This window comes from Blastocystis sp. subtype 4, assembly GCF_000743755.1.
Source record: "Blastocystis sp. subtype 4 strain WR1 chromosome Unknown seqid_0131, whole genome shotgun sequence".
In the NCBI taxonomy this organism is placed as follows: domain Eukaryota; class Bigyra; order Opalinata; family Blastocystidae; genus Blastocystis; species Blastocystis sp. subtype 4.
In genome coordinates, this window is record NW_014569416.1 from 14,379 (window position 1) to 28,691 (window position 14,313).

Genomic DNA, 14,313 nt, shown 5'->3' on the forward strand with positions numbered 1-14,313 from the left:
TCCACATTTTATACACCATCCGTTGCGTAATACGAATAACAAACAGAAATGAATTCAGAACAGCGGGGTTTTCCAATGGAACATTCGACACAAGAAAAGAAGATGCTCCAAGAGGAACGAAAGAAGCGAAAGTGATTCTGTCTCTTGAATTTGACTTTAGACTGGAAAAGAAACTCCAGAAGTTACAAATGGGAGCAAATATGCGAGATGAATCGAAATGGCCTAAATGTATTGTATGGGTTCCAAATCGTTCTCGTTTCTGTTCAGGAGAACGTGTACCTGGGAGCAAGTACTGTATTAATCATGTTCATCTGGACGGAAATGCGGAAAGCCAATCTCGTCGACGTGTAGTATGTCCTATTGATCCTTCACACACTGTATATGAGGATAAATTGGCGAAGCATATCAAAATATGCAACAAATCCAAACAGAATGAAGAAGTGACGAGTTGTCCCTATTTTGTCCCCAATTTTAATCAAGGAGATGCTACCATTCATGAAGTGGTTTCGTTTGATTCACCTGCTCAAGTGAGTGCAATCATTGAATTTGATGTAGAAAGAGCAGTTTGAGCACAACTTGGAACAGAAGATTCGGAAAGTGTATTCTTCGCTCTTTTCAAATGGGATTGAAACTCATATTCTGCGCCCCTCATCGTTTGATGCTTTCATTGCCGATAAATCAGATCGAGGAGCAACAAAAGAGTCGCTTCGTCATCTCTATCAACAAGTGAGTATGATCAGCAACATGCAAGAACAGTACTTCTTGTTTATCTTGCTCATTACAGAGGGATGATCTCTAAGGATCCAGTATATATTGAATTTGGAGCAGGTCGAGGAATGCTCAGTTTGGGTGTTGATTACTGTTTAAATGGATATTTGCCTACTGATTCTTCGTATCCACAAGCCACTTCTCAGGGCAAATATCTTCTCATCGATATGAGTCCGGTTCGATTTAAAGCAGATCGCTGGCTTCGTCACAAGGGATCGAATTTCTTACGTATCACAGGCAATATTCGTGATATCGATCTGAAAAAAGTGCCAATCTTTGGTGATAAGGACAATCGGAGGATTGTGGGGATTGCAAAGCATTTGTGTGGAGTTGCTACAGATTATACTATTCGATGTTTCCTTAACTCTGTGAAAGAGGATTTAGAAGGAGTAGGCCTTTGTATTGCTACTTGTTGTCATCATCGTTGTCAGTGGCACAGTTTTGCTGGTTGTGATACATATCTGGATCTAGTGAGTATTTATAGGAATGTTGATTATAGGGGTTTACGGAAGGAGAGTGGGATTATCTTCGTCGATTGACAAGTTGGGCCACGAATTTAGTTGTGGTTGGTATGATTGATAACAGATAGAATAAGAATCATTCTTCGGGGGAGAAAGAACAGCGAGAGGATGTTCTAAAGAAGATTGGAAATGAGGACACGTTAACGTTCAATTCAGTGAAAATTGAGTATATTCCGTTACAGTCTCTTGTTCGTTTGATGATTAGAATGGATCCTGAGTTGGGTAGGATGAGTAAACGGATAATCGATTATTGTCGATGTGAATATATAAGGACTCATATGAATGCAATTTTGGATCGTGAACAGCGATCAGAACGGTTTCATGTGAAAATGGTGAGCTATTGTGATGCAGAAGAGAGTCCTGAGAATTGTTTGATATTAGGGTGGATTTGAGTTCTTTGTTCGATTTAGAGAGAATCAAGATAGGAGTATAAATACACTTTCATAATTACCATTGATTCCAATAATTTCATTCTATGAACTACAGGTATTCAAAAGAATGGAATTGAAATCCAGTCTTTGGAATCAGACAATAGAAAGAAGTCGGATTCCTGACGAATGTCTATCAGAAGATGTGATTGTTGGAATTGATGAAGCAGGACGTGGACCTGTAATGGGTAGTATTTATGTTTATCTGTTATTTAGGACCTATGGTATATTCAGCTGCATATTGGGTAAAGTCAAAAAATGAAGAGATTTCCAAAATGGGGTTTAATGGTGGACTTTGATGTTGTTTCTGATGTGTAGATTCCAAACAGCTTACAGCCGTCCAACGGGATCATCTTTTGGATTCCATCGATGCCAAGGATTCGATTGGATATGTGATTCGTACTATTTCTCCCAAAGAGATATCGGCAAATATGCTCCAAACGTGAGGCTGTATGGTCTGGGTGATGTCTAGTGTTCCTTTCAATTTGAACGAGATATCTCATAAAGCTGCAATGGATATGATTCGTGAATTACTGAGAATGAATATCAAGGTTTCTGAAGTGTATATAGATACAGTGGGTGATCCAAGCAAGTATGAAAGCAAATTGCAGTCTACCTTCAGCTTCACTCCAATTAAATTCAAAGTGAGTAAAAAAGCAGATGCCCTGTTCAAATGCGTTTCAGCAGCGAGTATTGTAGCAAAGGTATTTTGTTCATTCCATGATTGATTCTAGACACATCGAGATGCAATTATTGCTAATCATCAATGGGAAGAGACGTTTATGAGAGATCGAGATTTCGGTCCTCAAGGATCTGGATATCCCTCAGGTTTGTGTGATTGAATCGATTCAGAGATAGATCCAGTCACAAAGAAGTTTCTTTCAGAGTCGATGCATAAAGTGTTTGGATTTCCAACTTTCGTTCGGTTTAGCTGGAGTACGATTCCTAGGATGATTGCTGATAATCATGGAGTATCTATTCGATGGAAGGAGGATGGTCCGAAGGTTGATAAGAAGAAACGGAAGTGTGAATCAGTCTTGTGTGTACTACATCATGTGGGGTAACAAACATGTTTATTCGCTACTAAAACTCAAATCTACAGTTGATACACAGAATACACTTCGTTTATCTCGGTTTACTATATCTGTTATACGAAATCTTGAACAATTCGGATCTGTTGGTTCTTCTTGTCGAATTTTAGAACAATACAACCGATGATCCAGATGAATACCCCAAGCCTTTGGAGGATAATAATATGAAGAGGATTTGTGTAAAGTTTCTACATGTAACAACTCTTGAAAGATCTAACCTGGAGCTACAACGATTAACGAAGCTTTCTTCTCTCGTATGAATCTAGATAATGCTTTCATTGCGATTTGAAAGGATGAAGAATATGCTGAAATTGGATCTGAAATATCGAATAGGAAAGCACTTAGCGAATCCAGAAGAATAAGACGAGGTGGATCTACGTAACAAAGAAACAATAGAAATACTGTCCGTATTGGAACAAATTGAATGAGCAAGAAGAGAAAAGTGAAGAAGGTCTACAGGCTGGTAGACAAGAATTCGCTCCACCGATTGAAGAAGAGTTTTGGATCGTTCCTCAGATACTTCAATAGAAAGGAGAAGCAGAGAGATTGACTTTACCAAATTTCCCAAGTCCAACTTGCGATCTAAATCGAAAATGACGGCAGGACTTTCCAATCCACCAACAGACCGAGGTGCAACAACATGAGCAAGAATGAAATAAGCAATCTAGGATCATCAAATGACACAAGTAGCCACCATGCTCTTCGCAGATCCAGCTCGTCCCACAAGCTCAAGAGTATTACAGGCATCGAGAAATGGCTACAGATAATGGAATAAACAATCGATATACAAAACTCGGAATGCCAGTAGGAATGGGTTCCGTAATCCCGCTTGCAACATATTCCAATCCGTCTGAATCAAAGAGGAGAAAGTCAGAACCAAGAATTGGAGACAGTGACTGCATGATTGAGAAGAGTTCTTCTTTCTTAGGAGGACAGTATTTAAAATCCTCTTCATCGTGCTCTTCTTCCATTTGTAGGAACGAACTTGGTTGAATAAGAAACAATGAACTCATTTCGCGTCAATGTAAAGTCATACGGTTTAAACAACTCTCGAACCTTTTCTGTAACTTTAGCTTCTTCTTCTGGAGACTTCTGGAGTGACTTCCAATCTTCTCCCACATTCTCGGCTTCCAACAACGAACCAACGGCCTGGTGGAAGAATTGCATATTGGGACGGCGTTCTCGCACTACATACCCTATCCGCTTGGGCTGATCTTCTCCCACTCCATACACTTCGGCATACAGATAATCATCTTCGCCAGCAAATTCTCGCAATGATTGGTTCTCAGGAATATCGCTAAAACGGAAGCCTCTCTGCGTAGCAGCTGCATCTAAAACTAACTTCACAACAGGAGCTGTCAATGAGACGGAATCAAGCAAGAGTACCTTTAGATGCATCGAAAGGAAGAATTTGAATGTGACAGTGAACAGGATTACGAGTTGTGAGATTCCTCTCCCATAGAAGAACAGCCTTTCCTTGATCATGGAACATCCTATTCATCAGTATTCGACATCTAGCTCTACTTTACAAGAGCCCTCTTAAAGCGTTCAACATCTTCTAGAGCTTCAGGAGGCAATTGCAGTGATGATTGACGATGCACTACTGGAATCACCAACAAATGGTTCGGACAGAGTTGTCCTTTCGGCACTGCTAAATAGGCGCCTTCACTCACGCTACATGTGATTCCTCCCATATTGAACTTAACCTGACAATTAGCTGCTTCTCAACATTTGGAGCAGCAAGACAAAACCAACACGTATTATTACGCTGAAGATCGAAGCGATAATTGGGATTCTCGTCCTGACTGCGCATACGCTTCTGACGATCTTCAGTTTCGTTTTGCCCTCGCTTAAGGGTCTCAAAAGGTGAAGGTGTAAAGAAAACGTCAATTGAACACAAGTCTTCCCGTTTCATCTACCCATTATCATTTTTGTCTGTTTTTACTTGATTTCGAGGTGTCACATTCAGAGCGTGAATCCATTTTCGACTCTTATCACCACCAGCCTTCACAGGTCCCAAGCAAACAATACGAGAAATGGTATCATCCGGATTTCGATATGGTAGACGCTCGTAAAAGGTGTTCTAGCAAGTCATTCAACAATTCTACTTGTACCAGCGAACCAGCGAAATGGTATCGTGGACAGACTGTTTTTAATACAGAACTGATGATTGGAGAACCTACTGTGGTGCAATCAGGAATTGTTGGGAAACGAGTCGAATCGAGATGATGGAGCATCCTACAATAATGAGATACATGGATTGATTACCCATAACTCCATTCAGCGGAAAGAACAAAATCAACACCTGTTTGAGGAATCGTAGCAAGAACTCGATCAATTTGTGATTTGCGATAATATGCTGAAGAGATGTGAGCCTCATCCAAATAATGTTCTGGGTCATAAACTCCTGGAATACAAAGAACCTATTAGTTAGAGGAAATGACATTTCAAACGATCAAATCTTTGAATTGAATATAGTCTACATCCGTAACAATCGTAACATTTGTCATTCCAGCGAAATGATCCTTAAGCTCGGGTGAAAGCGTCTCGTCTTTCAGAACCACATACGTAGGAATAGGAAAGTCTATATCTAGAGATAACAATGATCTATCCATTAGATACTTAGAGGGATACTATTGTTCTCATCTAGGAATCGTCCAATACAGAATAAGACATCAAACGGTCCGGCCTTGCTTCCATTTACCTTGCGAACTCGATCCATGGCTTCTTGAAGATGGCCTTCAATATCTCCGCAGAACAAAGCCTATAACTCAACATCTTCTTTCAACTTCACTTTCACCATCTTACAAACAGAATCTGAAAAACAAACACTTTATGATACATAAACGATTAATAGTATATCAAAGACGGAAGCAAAAGGTCATCCGATCATGTCGTCTTCTCTGCATTCGTTTGATTCGGATATTAGGAATACTTTTAACGCTCTACAGTTTATATTAATCAATCAAATTAACTGGTAACAACTCAATAATCACCTTGCGATTCTTCTTTGTCACTGGACTCTTCACCTTGGTTCGCTTCTTGTCAGAATGCTTTCCTGAGGCTACTGATACATTTCCAGGCAGATCCAACTCTTGTGTCTTCCTACTTTTCAGTCTTCACATGCATTTGTACGCAATTTCCTCTGTTGGTTCTACTGAATCTTGTGGCTGACTAGATGGCATGCAAAGAGGTTGCAACAAGCCGTTTGCCAAGGAATCAGACCGTTCCATCGGAGCCGTACTGTCTTCTCTAGGCCGTTCTCTACGAATTACACCCATTCCGTAACATTACGGTGTTTGACTACTCGAGAATTCCTGTGAATGAAACTGAAAACTATCGTGACGATTGAGGATCACACTGGGAAATCGTTCTGAAGGGAGTCGATCTCCCTGAGATAGGTTGGGAAACGTCGTTAGCATCTCCGCTAGTTTTGCAGTATCCATCAATTCTTGCGATTGAGTCAAACGAAAGTCTTGCGAAAAGGAAATTACTGGAGTATCCAGAACTGCTCCTCCAGAACGCTGATTCTTGTTCCCTTGACTAAGTTGTTGTTCCATCTAGATGACTCTTCTTTTGAGCAAGAATCCACTATCATCCAAAAGGAATCTAAGGTTTTGTTCTTAGCGGCATACTTCCCTCCACATTATGGCGGCACTTTCCCAGTGAGACGGGCACATAATGAGTAACAAACAGAGAATGACCAGTTGGTTAATTACTAGTGGAATAGGTGCCAAATGGAGTTGCTGACTACGGACGAAATGGCTGTTGCACCTGCAATTGCCATTCTAGATTTCATAACGATTATGAACGTAGAAACCCTGTTCTAACGGTATCATTCTTGATGAGCTTATGTTTCTTCTTTTTTCCACAGTCCGAACTGGAGCTAGAGCTGGAGCTTGAACTTGAGCTTGAGCTTGAACTCGAATGCTTGTGATGCTTCTTGATAGACGATACTTTTATCTTCTAGAAGGATGAAACGAAAATACCTGTACTACTTTCCCACATCGACACCGAATATACTTCTTTCCAGCAATCGATTGAACCATACAACCGCATTTTGGACATGGAATAGTATTTGTCTACAGTTGGACATAGTATACAACTCTACAGTAGCAGAGTAGGAGTAATTTGTTGTAACACTATTGCTGTACACTCCATTGGACTGTTGTATGGGGTATGCAGGCTGAACCATTTGCGTTGCAGGAATTCCAGGACCATAGAGTACCGGAGGCACAACAACTGGATATGCTTGGGGAACTGGAGGGGGTGGGAGAGAAGAAACGGAATCAGAACAACATAAAGGACGAGGAGGAAGAGGAGGAGCACTAACAGGAACAACTGAAGGAATGGCGAGTGGCGCTGGTTGTTCCCTCTTTTCTTTAATCTCCGTAATCTCTTCTGTTATTTCGTACACTTCCTTGGTCGAGTGGTTCATTTTGTCAATCAGCAAATCTATCCCTTTTCTATATCCCATGATCAGATCATCCAAGAAATATCGAATCCTCTGTTGTTTTACATATTCTCAAAAGAATGATACGAACAAACATAATCCAATATTTACATTTCGGTATAATAGTAATTGAAATCCAGCTGACTGGCAATCGTTACAAAGTCTGCATACCTACAAATGAATACTGTCATTCATTTCAACCCTTTAGGTGGATTTCGTAACTTCACAATTAGTTGCTGCATCTTCTGAGTAAATTCCTCGTTCAGTACGGCAACCTACCAATCATACAGCCATCAATTCGTCTACTCCATTACATTTATGATTCAGAATATCGTCCAATTCCAGTGTAACGCTTTCTCCATTCTACAGTTCACCCATCCCTCAACCATCAACATTGTATTTATCTAGCAAGAGATTAATAGCGTCAAAGAATGGACTCTATGCATTAAGTCAGAATTCAGCAAGAACCTGAAGACCAACAAATCGTTTCGAACAGTCCAACAACTCATTAATACATTGTTTAATTCCCATATCTCCACTCGAGATGAAGAAGAAACGACATAAATCGTTCATGTATTGTTCATGAAGTTTCAAAATGGAATCAAATCGATCCACACTATGCAATTTGGAAATAAGGTTGTCAAACAATTTATCAATCACATGTAAGAAATAGAAGTTTTGTAACGTGACCAAAAAACTCTGGATTTTGACACGCAATAAATTAAAACGGTCCATTGCAGGTCGTAACGACCGTTTGATTTCCGGATCTTTCAGTGTATCTAATTCTTGTCCCAAAGAACAATGCTCCATCCACAATCGTTCCATTCCAAGTGACTGGGTTTTTAAGGTCATCAAAGTGGTGAAAATAAGTTCATATTTTGTCATTACAGCAGGTCCAAAGAGGACGTTTAGATTGGGTTCACATTCGATATTAAAGAATGGTTGTTTCCACATATCCAATGCAGTAAGAGCTCTCACACGTCGCAATCGAACATGTTGGGAGATAAATGAATAGGAAGCAGATAGAGAGGTATTGTGTACACAGTGATTAAACTCATCCTGAAGCCAGCCATCAGATATCTCTGCTGGCGAGTGTAACAATCCATAATCAACTCGAGAAATAAACTCCAAATAGAAGTCTCCTGCTCCCATCAAATAGAAATGATGAAGCAATCGTAACATGGCTTGTAAGTGGTATGTTGAATCGTATACTTCAATAATATGCCTCTGTGCTTGTTCACTTACTGATGAGAGAAATATCTCAAATTCCTTATACTACAGTCAATTCACAATCCCATTATTACATTCTCCAATGAACATGAATCCAGGATATGAACGTCAGATCCTCGTACTAACCACTATACTCACATCTTCATTATATTCTCACCTTGTGATCTTGGAGAGCATCTCTGATGAAGTGAACAGACTTCCCACAATCGAAGATCTGATCCACGAAACGAGGTGGAAAAAAGCTTGGAATCATACGATGACGGAAATGGTAACTATTCTTGGAAATGACAGAAAAACCCTACGTTTCTGTCCATCGATTGTAATTCTCAGAATAAGCTAGAATTGAGGTACAGCGACATATTCCTACTTCCATCAGCTTTCAAAGCTCCAGCAGGTAACACAATTTCAACAAAGAACTCAGCATGAATATCCAACAATCGACCATTCACTGCCCATTCCCAAGCCTGCTTCAGAATGAATCGATTAATGTCTTCAAGTAGAGACAAAGACAAATCTCGATATTCCCGATTCCCGTGATTTGTCTACATCACACATTCTCGCGAAACCTACAAAATTGTAAATGGAAGAGGCTAAGGCTCCTCCACGGAGATTGATGGAACAACAGAGAACATTGTAAAGGAAGGTGAGACGACGAAGTGGTGATTCACATTGAAAGAGCCTATCATTGATACGAGTATATAAAAGGACAATTTCTGTAATGTGAGTGGTTCTGAATTTACAGATTGACTATTGGTTTCTTCGAGTGAAATGACAAATCGGTAGTATTGGTAGAGTTGTTTGTTCACATTGTCATTAACGCTATTCCGAATGATTCCATGTTCCTCAGACTTGGTTTGATCCATCAATCTACACAGAATGAGAAAGGTTTGTTGTTACGATCGAATTCGTTTGTATAATGAACCGAGTTGCAGTAAATGAAGAACTGTATTAAATATGTGAATTGGAAGAGATAATGAGGAGGATACTTCAAATAGTGAACTATCTTTGCTAATTCTGATTGTATATAGACACAACCAACTTGTAAATGAAATAAGTTGAATCAATGCCTTGGAAGGAAACAATGAGTTCTCGAATCAAGAGCGGCTCTGCAATCTAGTTATAAATAATTGGAAGAAAACATACAGATACTGGCTGTGTTGTTTCCTTTACATGAGTCTCTACTGTCTCTTCTGCAATCTTCTTTGGAGTCTATTCGTCATAAATTCCTTTCAAAACATACTGAATGAGATGGTTGTGAAGGAAGTTTTGGAATTGAGAACGACGAGAGAGAGATTGATTTATTCTGATAATGGAGTGTCATTAAGAGATACAACATCCATCTATAAATGACTCGCAAACACTAGAATCACAATCGAGTTTGTGGGTTGGTTTCACGCGACATCGTTAGTTTAGAATACAAAGAATCGAACTTTTCGAGATTATCGTTTCCGTCAATCACATGCTGTCGACAAATCCCTCGAATTGCAGAAATCACGCTCTTTTCGTCCGCTTCATTTATCAGTTCATTCACAATCCTTACGAATCTGCGAATCTGCAAATGTCCTTAAGAATCGATTACTCAGGCGCAACAGCGAATCATTTCTCCCTTCTTGGCCATAATGAGAAAATAACCGACTCAGCAATTCCGAAACGGAATCTCGTTGCGGAGTACTCATTGTGAGTGGCTTTAAAAGCTATATTTAAATCCTGTCCAAAATGGAGCTTATTTCTGGAACCGGATTCAATTCAGATTATCTCAATGATTATAAGACTTCTGTGCTCGTACGCAGGAATCTGTACTGAAATTCCTTGTTTGCCATCATTTTCAACTGATTGGCTGAGAAAACAGTTAGCAGTAAACACAGAATCGATAAATGATGATTAGAAGAAGTACAGGTTGAACCCCTCGTCTGTAAAATTCAGTCTAGAGAATCAGATTGTGGCAGAAGAAGGAGGAGTGATCCGTGATTACGTGAAAGGAAAGCAAAGTACTGCTTATTTGAATGTCTGGTTGGATTTCACTTGTGTGAAACCAATTCGATGTAGTGTTTGCTGTGAATCTATGGTTCGAATGGTTATGGTGTCTCCAAATATGTCACTTTCTGATATCGTCCGTGTTGCATTTAAGGTACACTATTCGGGTTCGGATTTAGGATAGGATATCCACTCCTTTTCGGTTGAAGATCTCGTAACATATGGAAAATTCAACGTGGATGGCGCTTTATTGTCTCCATACTGTGTTGCAAAAGATAATGTTCATTTCGGAAGTGTGATTACCGTTTTACCCGATACGTCTTTCATCCGTGAAAATCCTAAACCTCAAATCCCTGTTCGTTTAGTTTCTATCATATTATGCGTAGAAAGAACTGGAGTCCTTTTCCATCACAGTTTTCGTCACAGCCGATTATTATGTGCAATATCATCTTCCCTCTGATTTCAGTCTGGAGTCCATAAAGAATTATTTTAGCGTATTCACTCCTCCTTTGCCTCAACTTTAGGATTTCACGGAAATAGCGGAGCAATACTTGTGGTTTGTAGATTCCTTTGGAACAGATCTTACAGAAGACAACTATTCCCAATTGATCATGAATCAACCTCTTCAGATGCAAGTTCGGATTTCCGTCCGCGATTCTATGAATGCAGTACATCACTATACCCTGAAACTTGGTGATCGAATTCAGATGCTAGTCACGGATATCCAGAATTGTCCCTTTGTTCAACTCCCTATGAAAATAACAGTCAACAAGGAGGATATGGATCCAACTACATTCATCTGGGACCTTCTGAAGTATAGTGTAACATTACGAGCAACTGAGGTACATATGATGAGGGTATTTTCATTTCTAGCGTACTGAGGATGTTTTTACAGTTGTTTTACAGGAAGATTATACTGCCACTTGTACAAAACCTATGGTAGGTTTGACAAGTATTCACTTGCCTGAAGGAGCTGTGTTGGTTGTAGAGACAGTACCAGACTCCAAGTCTCAGTTCTATTTGGTTGAATATAATGGAGAACGGGACATCAAAGTACCAATTCGATTGTGTGAATCTGTGGAGGAAGTAGACTATCAAACCTATGAAGAGCCAATAATAAAGCGCGTTTGTACCAGCTGGGATAGTGACTGCCCATATCAGCTCTCTGTAAAACAGAATCAACGGCTCTCCATCACAATGGAGAATGACGATTACTATTATGGAGAGATCATCGACGAAAAAACATCATCAACTCAAGGATGGGTTCAAAAGTCACTTGTCGTTTACATGTGTTTCTTTCCAAACAGGGTATATTAGGCTTTTGTATTGAAGTTGCTGCATACAACTACAACGCTATCACCTCGTAGGAATAACTAGGGCTCAAAAATGACAACACCTTCCCTACCTTAGGAATGAATCGATCCTTGTTCACCACTCTAGCCTTCTTCTTTCCTTTACCCGATTTAGGAACTTCAGTCCAGATTTCCTTTACATTCTCAAGAATCCTATTTCATCAAAAAGAACCATCATAACACACATATTACAATGTCTATCAAATGCCTTCACATGGCAAAGCAACTTGTGGTTGTTACGAACGTTAATCAACACCTAGTGATTCAATCTCTCTATTACTCCGCAAACCTGTGTATTATTCTTTACTGCTTGATATAGAATCGATAGAGGACCCTTCGCGAACTCTTCCTCCTCACTTCTTTCAGTTCCATTCTCGGTATTCCTACTAGTAAGTGACTACGGATTCCCAACATACATCGTAGTTTAAAGCGATTCAAAACCAGTTTGAGTGATTTCAACTAAATCGAAAGAACCGTGGTTTTGATTCGCATTGGATTTCAACAACAAACAAACAGTCTAGGCAACAAACGCAAGATCTTTCATGTATGTTACATAACAGAACAGTTCTTCTTATCTTCAATGTTAATGTCTGCACATCAAAGCAACACCAATCCACAACTTTGACCTAACGGGTATCGCGTCTCTCGAGAACGCTCCTTCGAAATAGAGCCAACAGTATAACTGCGCTGACGACCTCGATTTTCAGGAGCAGATGCCATTACCTTCTCACTATTGCTAATATCCTATCAATACACTTACTGGAACTGCATCGCTTCCTGATAAATAAGACGTCGCAATCGAAGCTTCTCACTGTCATCGTTTACAGACGAGTACTCGAAGGGAAATACCATTCTTGTGGTGGCTAAAATCTCCATTTCTGGTCTACGTACTGACTGAAGGAACTCAGATTCCAGTGCCTCCTTCACCGTGATGCGTTTACTTGGATCTAGATATCATGAATCTCTCCACTTCTACTGAAAACAAGCATTCGCTGGAGAAGGGAAATTGCATCTTCTGATGCATAATCAAACAAATCGTGGAAATCAGCTGGTTCAATTGGATCCAGATCTAAGAGATACTATGTCTCAATTCAATTCCTCGCACTTACGTCTTTCATGGGACCATCATCGAGACCCACAATGTCTTCTCTACATTCATTGTCCTATCTCCATCTCTTACCTTGAAGGGGTTCCAATCACTTCGAAAATCTTCATTAATTGATGTGTTTCAGCACGAAACTCTTCACCAAAACGCTCAATGTGATGCTTCTCGTTTCGCTTCGCACTTAGAGGAAAGCATGATTTCCCGGGGAAAAGAGGTTGAGGTCGCTTCCCCGGATCCAGAGTCTGTAGCAACTCAGCAAAGATACAGCCAACTGACCACATATCGATAGCAGCGTTATAGTATTCCTGGAGGAGAATCAGCTCGGGAGCACGGTACCAGCGAGTTACCACATGTTGCGTCAGCTGACGTTCCATCGATGGTTTCTCTCCTAAAACACCGGCTCCTTCGACATCCATCTGCTTCTTAATCACGCATTATTCTCTTACTCTGGTTTCCTTCGCTTCTTTGTACTGTTGATTCATCTGACGAGCTAGACCAAAGTCGATGATTTTCACATCACATTTGCCATTTACCAAAATGTTTGAAGGTTTCAAGTCTCGATGAACCAAATTTCCACTTTGCATATAGAGTAGACCACATAGAAGTTGATACAACAAGGATTTCACATGTCGCTCTCCCCAACCGTTGATGCGTTGGTGATTCTTCACAATCTTCGACAAATCCCATCCTCCGTATTCCTGAGTATTATCCACATCGATTCAAAGTAACCTGAATAATCCAAAGATTGCGATAGGTGAATTCATCTGGAGGAACAATCAGATCTCTAGAAATGAGATAGTAGATCCTCATCTACTTTAATATTGCAATATTGGGATGGTTGCACTGGCGAAGAATTGTGATCTCTCGAAGAGTGCGCTTTGCATCTGTTTTTGTTCGAAATACATCGTTGATGCGTTTGACTGCAACTCTACCAATCAGAACCGAAAAAAACTCCAACTCTTCACCTGTGAATCGATCCACCCCTAAATATACTGTCCCGTAAGCACCCTTTCCAAGTTCGTTCTTCAGTATATATTTGGAACTGATTTGCTGAGGTATGTTCGGTACAAATAAACTCTCACTAGTACCATTCTAAACTGTCACAAAATTGTCGACTAGGGGTACGCTCAAAGATTTTGGATACATTCTCAATAATGATGTAGTATTGAGTAAGATATTGAATTGTTGTGTTCCGCAAAATCCTCAGATTCCCCATAATTATGCTGAATCAATCTACTGAATTACTGGACAAGTTCATAGTTTCCAGTAAATCCTACCGCTCTCCTTCTTTTTCAACAAACAATCACAACCCCTTAGAATCCCAGGAATCCCAACTCTTCTCTCTCCTTCTTGAAGATTTCAAAGTACTGGAAGATGGTAGTAACAGCGAG

At 40.0% G+C, this 14,313-nt stretch overlaps 4 protein-coding genes across 4 annotated transcripts; 1 reads left to right on the forward strand and 3 right to left on the reverse strand.

Moving 5' to 3' along the window:
- Nucleotides 1–102: 102 nt before the first annotated feature.
- JH06_2164 (ribonuclease H2 subunit A-like protein) lies at nt 103–2,781 on the forward strand (the record flags this gene model as incomplete). The annotated part of the gene is made up of 14 exons (XM_014671840.1): nt 103–131; nt 161–527; nt 556–755; nt 785–1,238; nt 1,268–1,330; nt 1,358–1,455; nt 1,495–1,621; nt 1,671–1,716; nt 1,825–1,905; nt 1,934–2,005; nt 2,036–2,159; nt 2,190–2,421; nt 2,452–2,545; nt 2,576–2,781. 14 exons carry the CDS (start codon nt 103–105, stop codon nt 2,779–2,781), a joined length of 2,193 nt encoding a protein of 730 aa, XP_014527326.1.
- A 978-nt stretch (nt 2,782–3,759) lies between these two features.
- JH06_2165 (hypothetical protein) lies at nt 3,760–5,611 on the reverse strand (the record flags this gene model as incomplete). Its single annotated transcript, XM_014671841.1, is given in 10 exon segments — nt 3,760–4,139; nt 4,195–4,279; nt 4,338–4,482; nt 4,515–4,723; nt 4,754–4,891; nt 4,923–5,046; nt 5,077–5,231; nt 5,262–5,398; nt 5,431–5,572; nt 5,585–5,611. The coding sequence occupies 10 exon segments, from the start codon at nt 5,609–5,611 to the stop codon at nt 3,760–3,762; spliced, it is 1,542 nt and encodes a 513-aa protein (XP_014527327.1).
- Nucleotides 5,612–7,368: 1,757 nt separating this feature from the next.
- On the reverse strand, nt 7,369–9,354 carry JH06_2166 (putative gamma-tubulin complex protein; the record flags this gene model as incomplete). The annotated part of the gene is made up of 11 exons (XM_014671842.1): nt 7,369–7,432; nt 7,463–7,536; nt 7,568–7,624; nt 7,655–7,699; nt 7,730–8,536; nt 8,566–8,619; nt 8,649–8,763; nt 8,794–8,827; nt 8,859–9,033; nt 9,062–9,170; nt 9,200–9,354. 11 exons carry the CDS (start codon nt 9,352–9,354, stop codon nt 7,369–7,371), a joined length of 1,689 nt encoding a protein of 562 aa, XP_014527328.1.
- Nucleotides 9,355–11,778: 2,424 nt separating this feature from the next.
- Nucleotides 11,779–14,068, reverse strand: JH06_2167 (mitogen-activated protein kinase 2; the record flags this gene model as incomplete). Its single annotated transcript, XM_014671843.1, has 14 exons — nt 11,779–11,838; nt 11,871–11,970; nt 12,003–12,073; nt 12,107–12,200; nt 12,371–12,407; nt 12,438–12,547; nt 12,578–12,764; nt 12,794–12,896; nt 12,927–12,966; nt 12,998–13,341; nt 13,369–13,620; nt 13,652–13,706; nt 13,737–14,014; nt 14,048–14,068. The coding sequence occupies 14 exons, from the start codon at nt 14,066–14,068 to the stop codon at nt 11,779–11,781; spliced, it is 1,752 nt and encodes a 583-aa protein (XP_014527329.1).
- Nucleotides 14,069–14,313: the final 245 nt, after the last annotated feature.